Consider the following 18618-nt stretch of genomic DNA (forward strand, 5'->3'; position numbering starts at 1 on the left):
TCTAAAACTACAAATTTATTGTTTTCCTCATTCTATAAAGAATAGCAGTCATCGGGATAATCAAATAAAAATTTTTAAGTTTTCACTGATAGACTTAACCATCAAAAAAAGATTAGTCTACTAAATGTCTTTTATGTCTGAAATGAAGCATTCTTTCTGACCACATAGAAATATAAGAGGTATAAAAACTTTATTATCATCTTATTCTAAGACCTCCTACTAGTAAAGTAACAGACTAGAAAAGTACTTTAATTTCTAAGTAAGTTAAATCTAATTAGCAACATTAGACATTATAAGAAATAACTCCTCAAATGGTATTCAAAATGTAAGGTATGACGGAGTATATGAGGGCATGTTTTGAGGACAAGGTATGACTGGAAAAATAAAAACAAACTGAGACTAGTACCAACCTCACCAGGGAGTTAACACTCAAGGGATCTGAAATAATTACAAGTCCCTATCATTGTAGTGCCAGGCTTCAATTACTTATTCTAGATTATATAGCTAGTGAGATCAAGGCTTTGTTTAAAAAAATAAATCAAGGTACTTAATTTTCAATTCACTGTTTTCTTTACCTTAATAAGAACACAAAACTTCCTGACTCTTAAAGTTACAAACAAATTGGAAGAAATGGGAGAAAAATTTTAGATATGCAGTTTTATATAACCATATTAAAGGAAATGGTATTTAGTGAACTGTAACACTACATAAGAAGTCCAGTTCTATATCCTGTGTCCCAATGCTTCAAAAAGAGGTTAAATATCCAGATGTTCTAAAGGATGTGGCTCTCATACAATGAAGAACTTAAAGAAACACATATAGAGCACATTCACCTATCTTAGAGATTAAGTATAAGGAACACAGAGCACGAAGCCTTAAACAAGCTACAGGAAAGGAAAAAAAAATAAATAACCTGGGGCTAAGTGTGCATCCTCTTAGGTATAATGTTAAGTATTAAAAAATTAAAGTAATGCTGCTAACTATTTTAATAAACAAGATTTCTAGTAAAATGTACCTGACAAATGAAACATTCCCAGACTCAATAATAAAATATATTAAAATTCTGTGGGGAAAAAAGGTAACATGTAAGTCATAAACAGGAACTCAATCAACAAGAATTTATTGACTATTATTCCACTATTTCATCATGTACAAAACACTCTATTAAGCATTATTTTCCAGGATCACCTTCCAAAGACATACAGGGATGGTGGCTGCCTATACAAAACAGGTCATCTGTAGTCGAAAAAAAATGATTCTTAAATTTACATGTTCCTAAGAACGTAAAAAACAGAGAAACAGGAAAATTCAGTTTAAAATAAGCCATCTTAGAGATCTTTATTGCTCATTACCAAATGTTTCTATCTCTGGCTATAAAATATATTCCCATTTTGTAAAGTGTAATTTCCTTCTTTTGATTTTCAGCATCAGTTATAATCAGCCATAAATCCACAATCCAAAGACCAGTTAATATTTTAGTGTATTTCCTATTAGTCTCTTTATTATGCATGCATATTGAGTTTTTTACATAGCCAAAATCATACACTCTATTGCATGAGTTTTTATTCTAAAATTATTTCCTACTTGTTTAACAACACTTCCTAAATATTTTAATGATTAAAAACTATTTCAGGAGTCAGAAAACTTGTTCTCTAATGAGCCAAAGAGCAACTATTTTAGGCTTTGCAGACGACACTGTCTGGGGTCACAACTAGTCAACTCTACCACTGTAGCACAAAAGCAGCCATGGACAAAATGCAAACCAATCAGTGTGACTGCCCAATAAAATTGTATTTACAAAAATTGACTACAGTACACTCCATTTAAAAATAAAATTACAAATAACCTAATTTAATAATGGGGAAAAGATCTGAACAGACATCCTCTAAAGAAGCTATACAAATGACTTATAAGCACATGAAAAGATGCTCAGTATCATTACCTATCAGGCAAATGCAAATCAAAACCATAACGACGTATCAGTTCACACCCACTAGGATGGCTGTAATCCAAAAGACAGACAAAATCATGGGGCACCTGGCTGGCTCAGTTGGAAGATCATGTGATTCTTGATCTCAAGGTCGTGAGTTCAAGCCCCACGTGGGGTAAAGAGATTACTTAAATAAATAAAACTTGAAGAAGAAAAAAAAGACAGTCAAGTATAAGCAAGAATGTGGAGAAAATGGAACCCTCATACAGTGTTGGTGAAAATATGCAGCCACTTTGAAAAACAATTTTCAGTTCCTCAAAGGTAAAGAGTTACTACACAACATAGAAATTCTACTCCTATATATCCAAGAGAAATGAAAACATAAGTCCACAGAAAAACTTGTGTACGAAAGAAATTCTACTCCTATATATCCAAGAGAAATGAAAACATAAGTCCACAGAAAAACTTGTATTTGAATGTTCATAGTAACATTCTTCATAATATCCAAAAGGTGGAAACAATCCCATGTCCACCAACTGATGGATAAACAAAATGTGGTTTATGCCCATATGATGAAATATTATTCAGCAGTAAGAAAGAATAAGTAATAACACTTGCTACAACATGGATAAACCCTGAAAACATCACACTGAGTAAAAGAAGTCAGTTACAAAAGAACACATAATGTATTATTTCCTTCATATAAAATGTCCAGAATTAGCAAAACCACAGAAAGTAGGTAAGTGGTTGCCTAGAGCTAGAAACTTTGGGGGGAATGTAGGGAGTGAATGAAAAGTGGATACTAGGTTTCCCATGGAATCATTAAAATGTTCTTAAATTGATTGTAATGAAGGGTGCACAACTCTATAAATATATTAAAAGCCACTGAGACTTTAAGTGGGTAAACTGTATGGTATGTGAATTATATAACTATACAATTAACAACTCCTGGTCTATTCTACATATGCAAAAACATTAACTTATTGCCCCTTCTTTTAAATACTTAATGGTTCCTAATTGTTTTTGCTATATTGTAGTAAATATGACAATAATCATCTTTCTAGTTAAAGTCAGTTTTAAGCTAAGTTTTCAAATGGCAAAGAATGTAAAACAGCAAAAGAGTATATACAATTTTACTGTTGCAAATGTCCATTATTTGATGTGCCTGCCTTTTGGACAAGTCTAGGAACACATGATCTATTACTTCAATAGCAAAATGGTTAGTGAGAAAAATGGTTAAACTTTCAGAACATATCCCCCATCGTTCCAGAAACAGTGCTATCATTAGTATTACAACCACTGAATCTTGGAACCTATCTAGCCATACCTCCTCCTGCCATGGGAAAACCCTTTAGGAAGAACCCAGTGGCATTAGAATATATCTCCCTTCTGCTAATCTTGGGGTTAACGGGAACAGGGATGAACACAGTTGCCACATTTCACACTTGTGAAAGCAACAAGGTTCCCTGATCACTTGTATCTCCTTATTGCTTCAACCACACTAATCTTATTCCCCTTCTCAGAACTTTGCTCTTTCCTAACATGTCCTTCATCCCTCTGTCTATTCCACTATTCATTCTTGAAGACCGGTTTTATTTTATTTTTTTATTTAATTATGTTATGTTAATCACCATACATTATATCATTAGTTTTTGATGTAGTGTTCCATGATTCATTGTTTGTGCATAACACCCAGTGCTCCATGCAGTACGTGCCCCCTTTAATACCCAACACCAGGCTAACACATCCCCCCACACCCCTCCGATGGTTCTGAAGTGGTTCATCTCCCCCTCCGATTTCCCCCCCTTCATTCTTGAAGCCCAGTTTTAACTTTAATCCACATGAGGTCTTCATTAGTTACTCTGGTCCATTCTACCTCTAGATAAAAATTGCTCTCAGTACCACACAAATGACTACTTTATTTCTCTCCATTTTATGTGCTTTAATATTGTCTCCACCTGCTCCTTCCCCCACAAAACAGAACAAACTAAGACAAAGTCAAAGAATCTGTATCTATATATCCTAGGAAGGTAATCTATAACAAAAATTAACAGTAACAGCCAAGTTAACACTCACTGAACATTTACTATGTACTAGACCCTGTGGTGTGTGACACGCACTACTCCTCCAGATAAACATTACAACAACCCCATGAGGTAATTATCCCATTTTACTGATGCAGAGACCGAGACACAGAAAGTCAAGTAACTTGCTCAAAATACCACTTGTTGGTTGACAAATACTTCAGGAAATGCTTTTTGGACATCATCTCATTTGCCCCTCACAATTCTAAGTTTGCTACAAGTATTACTATTATTATTTTAGACATATGTTAAGAAATTTTAAGTACACTGTAACTCAATGGTACAGGTAGAATTATAATACAAATCTCCCAGGACTCTCAGCCTTATACATAATATCTTATTTGAAGAGAAATAAAAATACATAGGTTATCTCAGATTCAACCCCTAAAGCTCCAACCTAGTTCACACCCAGGTTCTACCACAGAGAAGTCAAGAGTGCTCTATGAAGGTTTCCATCCCCAAATTGCTACTAGAGTAACAGGTACTAATGTTAACACAAGGTGTTATCATTACAAAGTACTCTCTCACATGTGATGCATTGAGAGAGGGCATTTAACCCTAACAACCTAATAAGTAGATACGGGTTATCATCAGACTCCAAGAATTTATGTGTTTTGCCCATTCAAGACCATACAGCTTAATAAATAATAGCACTAAAGCTGAAAATCAGGACTTCAGACTCTAAGTATCTTTTTCTTCCTGTTATGTCTCAAAATTAGCATTTCATTTTATGCTGATACTCTGTAATTGTTTCCTCAGGGTAATGAATAAATATGAACACTAGAACTGAGTGGTTCTAAATCTTTTCTGGATTCATAGGCCCTTTTAAAAATGAAATCTATAATCACTCAAAAGGGAAAAAAACAGTTCTGTGTACATTTTCAGGACTTCATGGGCCCCTATACAAGACTGTGACTTGAAAGAGGCAATAATGTAGCGCTCCTGTTGTCTGCTCCAGAATACACGACAGACAGCACAGAACAAGGACTGAAGTAGTACTCAAATGATTGTAAATAGACCTAATTTTCTTTATACTAGCATTGAAAACAGTCAGGGAGACTCTATTAAGACATACCTTTTAGTAGTAATAGAAAAAAACCAACATAGAACAAAAATAAAGTCATTCACAGAGATGGCACTATCAATTACTGAGCCTTACTAAATGCCAGAGGCTTTTACTTCATACCATTTTTAGCCTGAAAACAGCCTCAGAAGTAACTTCGTTATTATCAACCTTTTATGAATGAATAAGCTACGGTTCAAAAGAAGCTGATTAATTTGTCCAAAATCTTAAGGCCAATGAGAAAGCAAAGATATAAATTCAGATCAGTCTAGGATGGAAGAAACCTGACTTTTCCTGCAATCACCTAAATATTCAGCTTGATAGCATACAATGTTACCAAAGGGGAGGAAAGCCAAAAACATAACAATTTATTACATGAAGTGTAAAGAAAAAGTGGTTTGGGGGAATCAAAAACAGGGAAAGCATTGCAATGAAAGGTTAAAAAAAAAAAAGTGGGGGAAACTAAGATGAAAAATCTAGATCATAATATATCTTCTGGTAGGGAATGGAGGAAGAACACTAGACTGCTAAGAACAATCTGATTCTAATTCTTACTCTGTCCCAACTCACTGGATAATCTTGGACTAACCATTTAGTCCTTCTGGACCTTAGCTTCCTCATCTGTTGTGAAATTATAAATGTCAAAGGGCATTAAAAACTTAAATTTCTAAATTCCTTCACAATTTTCAAAATTATTATTTTCATTACATTCCACTGATCAGGGATTTTGTTTTATTCACTGCAGTATCTGCAGCACCTGGTTGGTACAAAGGAATCACAAGATATTAGTTGAATGGACAGATGAATTTGATGCCAACAATAACCCTGTGAGGAACACAGAACAGGGCAGATATTACTATGCTTTTATCACATATAAGAAAAACCAAGATTCAAAAAGTTTAAAATACGTGCTCATAGTTCCAGAGCTATGTAGTAGAGCAGAATGCAAACTGAAGTCTCCCAATTCCTAGTTCAAAGTTCTTTCCAGGTCTAAAATTTGTTATGTTTCAATATATACTTAGGAAGTCAGACACATCTATAATGAACTCCTATTCCCACGTTTCCAAAGGGCAAAAAAAAAAAAGTCATTAGGATGATGTTACTATAGAAAGTAGCAAATGACTGACTCAGAAGAGTTGCCTGAAAAAATGAATACCTAATACTCAATAACGTTATATATATGAAATAAAGGAGATAAAATCCTATTTCTGAACTTTAATTATACTTTATTTTCTGTGTTCCAAAGCAACTCTACACTTGTAATTAAGGCTGGCTACTCTGCAAATGTCTGCTGTTAATACTAAGGGAGAAGGAACTCAAATTTATCTCTACAAGTAAGGTTGTTATTCAAACCATAAACATTACTGCAGGCTTCCCCAATGACCTGAGGTTGAGGAACTAACCTCCTACTCTAAAGCTTAGGATTACCTGAGTTACAGATGAAAAGTCCTGACAGGGTAGACTCAGCTGGAAACATCTATGTGCACAGAGATAAAAATGCAGTAAAAGCCCCAGGGCAAAGCTCTATTCTCCAAGATTCTCAAAAGTACAAGATTGTATTTTAAGAACCTAAGTAGGGAAGAACAGGGGGTTGGCTGAAAAATAGCACCTTCTGATTTAAAGGTGTTCTCATGGCCATGGCATGCAGCTTCCTGCCTTAGGCTATAGGCTAGTAAGAAAATCTTTGTGTGTAGTGATTTTTTAATCAAAAAAATTTTCAAACTCATCTAAACATAAAATCCTTTCTTTCAAAAATAAGTCATTTCTGTATATAAAATGGCTACCCCCAAAATCAAGTAGTTTAAATACAATGATATAGACCAAAATATTGTGTCATAGAGGAGGCAGTATATAAGTGGGATTTGTAAAGTAAGAATTTTAGTATATCTCACAAAAATTTCTTAAAGCAAACTCATCAAAATATACTTCTGAAAATATAAACTGAATATTCTCCACCGATTTATGCTCCTTTGGTTTCCTCTCCCACTGAGAGGACTTCCATAAGGTATATGTCAAAAGAGTAGTTTTACTGGGCGCCTGGGTGGCTCAGTTGGTTAAGCGACTGCCTTCGGCTCAGGTCATGATCCTGGAGTTCCAGGATCGAGTCCCGCATCGGGCTCCCTGCTCAGCGGGGAGTCTGCTTCTCCCTCTGACCCTCCTCCCTCTCATGCTCTCTGTCTCTCATTCTCTCTCTCTCAAATAAATAAAAAAAATAAATAAAATCTTAAAAAAAAAAAGAGTAGTTTTACTGAAACTATTTCCATGGCACTCAAATAAAACAGAGTATCTGGGTAAGAGGTGAAAAAAAGTATTCTCAGTGAGTGAGGTAAAAGTCACATGACTGGACCCTGAGGAAGAAACTGACATTCAGACTGAGAGAACAGGGTTTAATCAAGATAAACATTCTGTAAATGTAAAGGTTAAATTTAAAGAAGTACAGGTTTTTAGAGCTCTAGTTCTATAATTTGAGAGTTATCTCACAATCATCTACTGTTTCACTTACCTTTTAATAATAATAATTAATAATTTCCCTCTCCCATTTAAAAGTCATTTTCCATGCTGGTATAAACAACATATTTAAATTTTTCTGCATCAGTGACCTTACCTAGTGGCAAACTGAATGAGTGCATTTTGAAGAGTCTGCCTAATTTCAAGAAGAAAAGATTCATCATCACTTAGTGTATAATACCAATACTGGACATAATCCCTCAAGGAAAACTGGATAACCTAAAACAAAAATATTGGGAAAAAACACAGCTTTTTAGGATTTAAAAAGTATCAGCAGCAAATTAAAACCTGAAAGGATTATTTACCAATTTATATTTACTCTCTACATACTAAATTGTGATTAACAAAAAAAAAAAACCTGCCTTCATTACAAAAGGACCGATATGCTAAAAAACCATTTCAAAAAATTTTAAATTATTTTGGTGTCCCAATTCACCCACTGCCCAAATTTTTTAAAAATTAGAGTTACCTATGGTCAACCCCTACCCATACTGAGGTAAGATAGAGCTTGCAAAAAAAATAAATTTTCAATGCTATAATATAATGAAGAGTTTTAATTAGCTTGATGGAATGAGGTGCAAAATAATGCCAACTGACCCTAATTCTCAAAAAGAAACCACTTTTCCAAGATTATATCATCAGATCTGTTGCAATCAAATTACAAAAAAAAAAAAAACACAGGAGTTCACTTAAATCGAATAACTTTGATACTGCCAACAGTATTAAATCAGTCAATACATCAAATAATACAACTTGATGTATATTATTTTTGAAAATCTGATAAACTAAATATGGGTTTAACTATAAAAGAAATGTTAGAATTTTAAAGAACACATTATAATAATCATATAATCAAATATCAATGAAAACTATCTGGAGGGAGAATAATTTTTAATTTTTTTAAGATTTCTGAATCAAATCAGGTATATCCATTTAAAAAACTATAATACAAATTGTCTGATTTGCCAAAACACTAAGCTTATTCATCAGCTAAAGAGCATTTTAACTTTAAAATAATTAGAAACATTATCAACTAGGTCAGCAAAAACTTTATTAAATGCAAATTCAAACAAAAGGCTTTAATACTACATAAACCACTTCATTATAAATGATTTCACAAATAAGGCAGTATCTTTAAGTACAGAATCCAAGAACAGCATTACAGTGAATTTCCAGCATCTTACATAAATAGCAAAAATTATTTCCTGGTATTTTCTTTCTTTTTTGTTTTTTTCATTTCCTTGTATTTTCAAAAGAAATATACCTTACAACACAATATAAGGAATTCAAATACCACATACGAAAACTCACTTGCTGGAGAGGCTCATCAATTATATTGGCACCTGTCAATCTTCTATCAATCTTTATAGTCCTGGCTTCTCGTTTCATTTCTTCTAAGCACTTAAGGGAAATCACAACATTTTACTGCATATTTTCTTGATTTAAAATCTGTATAGTTTACCTCTAACTTGCAACTTCCCTGTCATTTCAAGTCAGTCAGTAATCTTATTTCTCAATTCTCTGATACAAACCAAAGACTATTTCTCAAGTTAACACAGCTAGACACCCAGGGAAAAAAATCTATTGTTATCCTCAAAAGTTTAGTAAAATTGGCAAATATTATTTAGAATGTGAGAAAACTGAAAATGTAAGATATACTGTTGTTGTATTTCAATGAAACTTTCAAACCATAAGTTAGTGTTTCAGGTGAATCAAGTTAATGATTGTCTTTATTAAACTCTGCTCCTCTTCTCCCTTCCCCCTCCCAGCCCAAAACAGTATAGCAGGTGCCAAATAAAATTTTTTATTTGATTTTTAGCACAAAAGAAAATGAATTTCTCTATTTCTCTGTAGTGTTCAGTAAGACCACTGGCCTGGAAATAAAGTGAAAAGTAGTGGGACACTCTTCAGTTAAAAATACAAACAAACAAAAAACAAAAACAAACAAACAAAAGTACAAATATATATATAAAACACACACTTCAAATTATAACATGCAACATCCAAGGATAGGGTGAATTCTTTTATTTCAGTAATATAAAGTAATACTGTATATAACTATCTCTGCATCTCCTACATCTTAGCACATAATGGACAAGTTAGTAACTGTAAAGGTAAGATACTGGCATTAACTCCAGATCATTTTGTCTCTTTTCATACAAGATGAAACAAACCATCCCAATACCACAAGAACTGAAGACAATGCAAATCTAAAGCCTACTTATAGTACCAAATTCCAATTTTACTTATAGAATATGGTATCCTAATAGTAAGCTGTATTTTTCAAGTCAGTTAAAAAAGAATACCCATTTTCTTTTCTCTGGTTTCTATGCAATTCATTTCATTTCAAATTTTGAAATCCTGTGTTAAGATAGTAGGAAGAGGCCCCAAATTTCTATCTTTTCCTAAAATTTGCATTCCCACTCTTAACATCTAACACTATAAAAGTTTTCAAAATAATCTTTTAAAATGTATTTTCTAAGCATGATCAGAAAGTGTCCCATAAGTTTATACTGAGCATCAGTGGATTATAGGAACATCTGCCAAGCCACATACAGATGATCACATTACCATCATTTCATAGAACAAGACTTTGAGGTTTTACATTCCTTTACCCTATTTACCTTAGGAATCCCAGTTGACGTTGGAGGAAGAAATGAGTGTTCACACTGCTCTAGGTACTTCTCTGAGTTTGTTTTTCCAAACAGGAGAGTAACCACAAAACCCCTGGGGCAGAAAAAATTCAATTATAGAAACAAAAACAAAATTGTTTTATAACTTAACACATCTATTAACCAGATATTTTTCAGATTTAATAGATGGTTTATCACTCACTAAAAAATCAGCTTTTGACTTCAGCAAGGCAAGTAATTGACTGTTATGTTCTGAAGTTTAAAACAACTACAAACATTCTGTGAACTTCTACAAGAATGCCTTTCAAAGTTTTCATATAAATGTTTCATAAAGAATCCCTGGCAACAAGTTCAAACTTTTGGAAAATCAGCCCTTGCTAAATAAGTAGGCTAGGTAACCAAGGATGAAGACAAATGAGATCTAAATCTATAGCTAAAATCACACATTTCTATAGTTCTATTAACTAATTAATGTGAAATAGTAACGTAACTTGCCATTATGGAAACAGAATAAGCAATTATAGTCCAAAGAAGAAAAAAAAGATATAGTTTATAATCAGACCGGAATTTAAAAATACATATAAATACATTCCAAAGGCTATTTTTTTAAAACAATTATAGAGTTAAGGTAAGATAAAAACTGGCTTAAAACTGTTTTACTCTAAGTATTGACTAAATGCTATCAATATTTCCTATATTTAAAATTTACCAGTTAAATCTAAGCACCACTAAGTAGACAGGAAATCCATAACAGAAAAACATCAAATTCTAACTTTATAATAATCTTATAGTAATCTTACAACAATTCAACCGCTGTTGTGACAAGAAGGGAACTATGAAAAATTAAATATGGATCAGCCTCAACTACTAAAAGGAAGGTTCTCAAAGTCCTCTGCTTTTTGTGGCTATCTGCTGCTCTTTAGTACAAGCACTACAAAAGCTGAAAGATGAGTTGAGAAAACAAAATCAAATCAGCCCATGTTATCAATTCTTTGTTTCTTTTTAAAAAAGCTAGCCTTGGAACAATAAATTTAATCTGTCTTGCATCTGATACTATTACTAAGAATCAAGTTGGCCCCATATTTCAGTTATATCTAGCAATAAGCAGATTTAGACATAATTAAATGCTTATATTAACTATGTATTTCTAAAATTATTATCATGAGACAGACTGATAAAACACTAACCTTTGTCCAAAGAATGATAGTAGAAAAGTAAACTAAGGAACAGTCTAATCTTACAAAGCACCGGTTTCAGCCTTGAGGTTTAAGTAAAAACAGGTGCTACAAATGACTGCATCATGCAACCTAACAGAATTCCATTAAATAACCCATAACACAGTATCAATAGTATCCCCCCAAAAAAACACATAATACAAAAAACTCTAAGTGATTTTCCTTCCAAAAGCTATCTTTATTATAGAAAATATGGAGTTAGCTTTGACTATCAGCAAAACATATACATTATCAACACTGTAGATGGTTAACTGCAGAATTTTAAACAAAGGTGGTTTCCCTAGGAATGTATTAATTGCTCTCAAACTTGCATTTTATATAAGGAAAAAAAAGTATCTTAAAAACTTAGACAATAAAAAAACACACTAAAACCAAGAAATGATTATATGAAATGTAATTATTTTACTTGAGATTGATATTTAAAAGCCTGTATCTGCTCTTCCAATTCATAAGGCATTAAACTATACTAAGTTACATCAAAGAAAAAACAATCATTCCTTTCTAATTATAGCCAAAATAAGGAAGACTTGATTCAGAACTATGGTAGTCATTGACTATAACTGAGTAATCTAGAAATGCTTAATTAATCCCCTGAGAGAATTCTGGGAGGCTTTCTAGTACTTAAGTTGGAAGTCCCCTTACTACGGCAGTGAATTTCACTGAGATTAACAATCTTGAACAGAACATCAGACCAGAACATTTATGATATAGCATGAAGTTGGAGTTTCAGACCTTACCATGTGACTCTTAATATTATCGAAAAAGTTTTTAGTGATCCTAGCATGCCATCTAATATCCCATCTTATCTAAAAATTTTTACAGAACTTTAGAAGTATCTAAAATCAATTTTGATTACTCCCTGATAAATCTGCAGACTCAAAAAGGAAATAAGAAAGGTTACCAAGATTTTGAAATGCATGGACTCCTCACCCTTCCCCTCTTCCAAAACTTTATATGGAGCACTTTAGTTTGAGAAATAATTCTCCACCCCTCCAACTTCCAAGGGTTCCTAGGGCTCCTACTGACAAAGAAAGCTACAATTTTCTCCCTTTCTGAAATATTGGGAAATAGTCTGAAATCATTCTCTTTCACTTTTGCCAAGGGTTTATTCAATTCATGAAAGAGAAGAAATCTCTCCTTTTCAGAGAAACATCTCCTCAAAACGGCCTCCTTTCCAATCAGTAAAAGCAGCCATGACTCTGTGGGAAGAGGTGCAACCGTACAGCTCTGCAACCATTCTGCTCTCTGGTCTTCATTTGTGACAAAGAAGTGTAATTTAGGAAGCCCAGGGAGCTGCAGACCTACAGTCTTCAATAATCTTAGTCAATAAAGATATTCAAAGTTCCATTTATCTGGTCCTGATAGCTTATTTCTCATTGTTTCAGTATCCAGTACCATATCTAAGCAATTATAATGAAACTGTTAAATCTAAAATAAATGCAGTTTTAGGGATAGACCTTGAGGTAGCTGCTTGATTTGATTCTCACTTGTTTCACAAAGAGTGGGTGTACTCCCTCTGAAAAGGCCACACAGAACTTTCAAACCCTATCGTGAAAGAGGTGGGAGGTGGGAAGTACAATCAGAAATCACTCCTTGAGTGTCTCATATAGTCTTTCAGGATGCAGTTCATGTATCCTATTCAATTCATCTAAGTTCTCTAAACCTATAGATTCCAATAACTCCTCCAAATACTTGGAGCCTCAAAAGAGTTTTTAAAAAGAACTCAAAGGCATTCATACCACAAATACTTACATAAACATATCTTATATATACATACATACACACAAGCATATATATAAATATATATAGTAACAACAAAATACTCGCTCAGTTAAGCTACCTTGGTTTGAGTATCTAAGTAACAAGCATCCACCTCTCTTTTCTATACTTTTCTTAGATACAATTCACATCTGAACCAAATGCTCCACATAGGAAGCTATACTAAATCATGACTGAAACCTCTCTTGCGAACGTTTATCAACTCAATGTAAAGCATAATCAAATAAACAATGAAGAGAAAATAGCAAAATCAGGTGTTTAAATTTTCTATAACAAAATGACAGCATTCACTAAGGGAAATAATTAATATTATTGTATGAAGTCTAATCAATGAAACAGTATCTTCTATACTATGTAAAACTTGATGAGTCATCTCAATTTAACTTACTTATCTTGTTAATATTGTAATAGATAAAAAATTTTCCACCTTAAAACATAATAACAACACCAAAAGGAATAAAAAATCTTTAAAACTTTTCAAATTATACAAAAGTTTTATATCATCAAAAAATTTTTTGAAGATGACTATCCATATTTCTGGTACAAATAACTATCGCCACCACTTTTATTATATTGCATATCTTAATTTTACTTTATTTAACTTTGGTAAAAAAAATAATTTGCAAAAATAGCATTCACAAATCATACTACCATTTCTCATGGTCATTTTTTTTCTTCTTATTGAGGTTTCATGGTGATTTGTTTCAATTTCTAACAAGTGTATGACATTTGAATTGTAAGATTATCATTGAGAATACTTACCCACCCACAAAGCAGAGGATATAAAAGGCCAAATAAAATATTACAAAGGGTCCAAAGGTTATTAGAGAAAGGACAATGCCAAGGCTTCCCCATCCCCATATGGATAGACTGGTCTGAAATAAAGCAAAGAAAAAAAATGTTTAATAAATAAATGTCCATATGAATTAGAAAAGAACCAACAAAACTTTTACATAGTTTTACATTTCTCCTTTTAAACATATACAGTTACTATTTCAGTAATTGTTACGTATTTACTTTTGAAAATGTTAACTACATTCTTAGAGCTTTATCTCCAAGAAACAATATACAAAATCTATATGCAGAAAGGTATTTAAGTACATCAGCAATGATTTTTTTAAAATGTAGTGACAATGTAAATGCACAGGAAGCAATCATTACACAAATTGTTGAATGATATGCTGGCATGAGAAATGGTAAAAAAAAAAAAAGTATTTATGAAAACATTTATATATAAAAAGTTAGGTAGACTACAAAGTTGTACTTGTTTAGAATATTTCTTTTTTTTTTTTTTAAAGATTTTATTTATTTATTTGAGACAGAGAGAATGAGAGAGAGAGAGAGCACATGAGAGGGGGGAGGGTCAGAGGGAGAAGCAGGCTCCCTGCCGAGCAGGGAGCCCCGATGCGGGACTCGATCCAGGGACTCCAGGATCATGACCTGAGCCAAAGGCAGTCGCTTAACCAACTGAGCCACCCAGGCGCCCCTAGAATATTTCATTTTAAAACCAAGTTCCAACAAAACTACAGCATAACAAGACATTTTTAAAAAATTAAAATTTCAAAGTAAGAAATCCACATCTCACCGAAAATTGTTTTTTACTCAAATTGTGTCCAGAAATTTGTAAAATTATAATTGCACAACTTCCAAATTTCAATTACCAACATATACCATGAGCTCAAAAAACATCTCCAAAAATTCTCAGTCCTTAAAAATAAACAAAAACCCCTATTTTGTTTAGAATTATACTGTATTATATATTTAAAATACTCCTTTTATTGAAGGCAAACTGGATTTTAGCAATTTAGGTAATTATGAATAAATAAACGTATTCAATTCAACAAGTTCCTACATCCATTTGCCTTGTACTGTGAGGTCCACAAAGGAAGCATTTGTCCCATTCCTGCCATCAAGGAGCACAGAGAAGAATGTCTTACAGGAATGAAACAATTAGACACTGAACCAAAAGAAAATAATAAAAAGCATTATAAGATGCTAAAGTGAACAAAATTAATGACCAGAAAACTATGGAATAGACAATAAGTTCTATGGATTATGAGAGAAAGGACAGTTTTATTTATTCACTCATTCGCCAGTCATTGACTGCTTTCTATGTGCTATAAGCACAAGGTGCTGGGGAAACCACAAGGAATAAAACATACCCTCACAAGGCTACATGCTAGTAAGGAGACAAAGACAAGCACACTCGGATAAATTTACAGACTTCTGTTAAGTTTGCATTCCAGAAGGGGAAAAAAATAATAATAAATAAATTTATAGTTATATCAGATGGGCATAAGTGCTATGAAGAAAAATAAAGTAACTACATGTGGTTGCTATGTAAGTTATATATATATGACTATATAAGAAGCTCTCAACCAGATGACATATGAACAGAAATCTTAGAATTTATTTAAGGAGAATTTATAATAACGTGTCTTCCTAGCCCAAGTAATATTTTTCCATTTGTTCATATTCTCTTTTATGTCACTCTGGGGAAGTTTTTTTAAATTTCTTCTTTTATATAAGGCTGGTGCAATTCTTATTCATTTGTAATTTTACTATCCTTTTTCCTCATCCCGGCCATTTTTTTTTTTTTAAGATTTTATTTATTTGACAGAGAGAGAAAGAAAGAGCACAAGCAGGGGGTGCAGCCAAGGGAGAGGAAGAAGCAGGCTCCCCGCCAAGCAGGAAGCCCAATGTGAGGCTCCATCCCAGGACCCCGGGATCATGACTTGAGCTGAATGCAGCCGCTCAACGGACTGAGCCACCCAGGCGCCCCCATCCTGGCCACTTTTTTTTTTTTTTTTTTTAAAGATTCTATTTACTCATTTGAGACACAGAGATACAGAGAGAGAGAGAGAGAGAGAAAGCATGAGCGGGGGAGAGGCAGAGGGAGAGGGAGAAGCAGGCTTCCCACTGAGCCAGGAGCCTGATGTGGGGCTTGATCCCAGGACGCTGGGATCATGACCTGAGCCGAAGGCAGATGCTTAACCATCTGAGCCACCCAGGCGCCCCTCCTGGCCACTTTTTAACCAGAGGACAGAAAGCCCTGCTGATGAAGTTTCTGCTTTGCCCTCATGATTTCCTCCCTGAATCAGCTGGGGATACTATTTCACCTACACAAGGGGTCTCTGACTCCTAAGAGCTGAAAGTAAGCCAGGGAGATTAAGAATAAAGTACAGAGCAGTCTAATCCCTCTGACAATACTTCTGCTGAACACCCCAGTACCTGGATCCACATTACAGTACTGCCAGATACCCAACTATGTAAAACAGATGCTATTTCTCAAGATTCACTCAAAACCTTATCCACTGACTTCCCTGCAAAGAGTTCTCATAAACTCTCAGGAAAGCTGAAACCAGACTATGACCCAGATATTTTATTCAAACTACTTTCTTGAATGAGGTCTGACCTAATATTTGCAATATTATTCTTTCTTTACAAAGTTAGATTTATGCTTGCTAGCCAGTTTTTCAAAGCTAAACAACTTACTGTTTAGATATATTAAGAGGTTTTAAAAATGAACCAAGCAGCTACTGCTATAGATAAAGGAAGAGAGCGTAAGAAATGTAATATTTCTTCTTCTGTTTGAATCATACCTCTCACAATTAAAAAATTTTTCAAAGAAGAATCACAATCAGTTAATATGGGGAAGATTATTAAATGTAGCAGTTAGTTAACATGGGGAGATGCTTGAATGTCTAAAACCCAATCTTATCTCCTCTCATTTGAAAATGGCAGCAAAATGCTCAAAACACAAATTTTTATTCATTCAATAAATATTTGTCAATACCTACTACAATGTGCCAGGTACTAATGATTTAGCATGAACAAAACAGACATTACTGTTATATTAAAAAAAAAAAATCTAAAAAAGAAGACCCTTTCTTTAATTTTGAAATTTTTATATTACATAGACTAATAAAACTACACATTTTCAATCAAACAAGTCACATGTTCATTTGCTTTGTAGTTAATCTCTTACAATAGTTAACTTCAAATTTTAAAATGTTCATTCAAACACCAGAATAGTGAATTGCACAAAACTAGAAAGTTTTATATTATTCTTACTGTTCCCACATATATACACACACATATATATAACTGGCTGATATTATTATGTTATTATTTGGTGAGATTAAGGAAAACAATTGATCTTATACCATATAAAAATTGAGTTCTAATTATTTCCTAAGATGATACAAGATGATAAAATTTAGGATCATTTTGGACCACATCAGAAACTTTCTACAAATTCAAACAGGTATTAATTACCTCAAAAGTTGACCTAACGTGGAAGTCAAAAAATAGAAATAAATCTCTATTACAGTGATTTACATTAAAATAATACTTGATATATTACCATTTTCTTCTCTAAATACAATAATCAATGCTAAAAATATCCTTGCTATCTGATTCCCTAGAACCACTGACCCACCAACTGGGCACTGGAAGAAACCTTCGAACATCATCTACTCCGGTACTTTTTAAACTTTAAGAATCTTAAATGCAGACTCTTAAAATGCAGATGCTAATCCATTATGTCTGTGGTTCTTTCACTTCCAACAAGCTATCAGAACTGTTTAGAACTTAAGACAACTATATATTTATAATTCCCCTTAAATTAATCTCTAGGTCCACAAAACCTTATTCACAAACTCCAAAACCTAAAAGGCTTTGAGAACCAAAACTGTACAAGACATTCTACATACTTTACCGCATTTATTTCTCAGAACAACCTTACTAAATAATCATAAGTTAGGACAGCATAGTGCCCAAACAATATGGACTCTGGAGTTAGACTGAGTGCAAATCTTACCTTTACTATTTATTAGTTAGATAACCACTATATGCCTTAATTTCCTCAACTATGTCATTTGTCTGTTATGGGGAGTAAATAAATGAGTCCAATGTCTAGTGTTCATTATTATTCTTAGTCTAGTAACAAAGAAACTAAGGCACAGAGAAGCTTAAAAAAAACTCCCTAAGGTCATGCAAGCTAATAAGTTTAAGAGTGAGATTTGATCCTTAAATCTTAAAATTTAAGCGCTGAGAATCTTAAAATTGATACTTCAGCGCCAACTTGGGTCATAGAAATCATATGAGTTTAACAATAAAAATAAGTACCCAAAAGAAGACTGGCCTTATTACAACTATAAATTGTTTTCCTCCCACCTTATTCCACTTACAATAAGTTGGAAGTTCTTCTCCAAGTAATTTCGATGGCATATACTCCTGACACGGAACCTGTCTCGTTCAACATTATATAATAATTTAACCAAAGCCTGGTACAAAGAAGCTGCTCACTAAAAATGGAAATATTTAATTTACTAACTAGAGAAATGAAATGGAGGGAATGGAAAGAGGAGGGAGGGGAGAAAAG

General features: G+C 33.3%; 1 protein-coding gene across 5 annotated transcripts in view; it reads right to left on the reverse strand.

The window, feature by feature from the left end:
- Positions 1-18618, reverse strand: part of SNX13 (sorting nexin 13) — a 154726-nt gene that overhangs the window by 98137 nt on the left and 37971 nt on the right. For 4 of the 5 annotated variants that reach the window (XM_035020685.1, XM_035020683.1, XM_035020684.1 and 1 more), the window contains exons 2-5: positions 13995-14107; positions 10210-10312; positions 8897-8986; positions 7683-7804 (exon numbers count right to left, since the gene is read on the reverse strand). In XM_035020685.1, coding sequence (XP_034876576.1) covers positions 7683-7804; positions 8897-8986; positions 10210-10312; positions 13995-14107 — 428 coding nt within the window. Of the gene's footprint in view, positions 1-7682; positions 7805-8896; positions 8987-10209; positions 10313-13994; positions 14108-18618 lie in introns of those variants that run through there. The other variant, XM_035020688.1, reaches the window with a different exon arrangement.

Source organism: Mirounga leonina, unplaced genomic scaffold (assembly GCF_011800145.1).
Source record: "Mirounga leonina isolate KUSES-001 unplaced genomic scaffold, KU_Mleo_1.0 Mir_174, whole genome shotgun sequence".
Lineage (NCBI taxonomy): Eukaryota > Metazoa > Chordata > Mammalia > Carnivora > Phocidae > Mirounga > Mirounga leonina.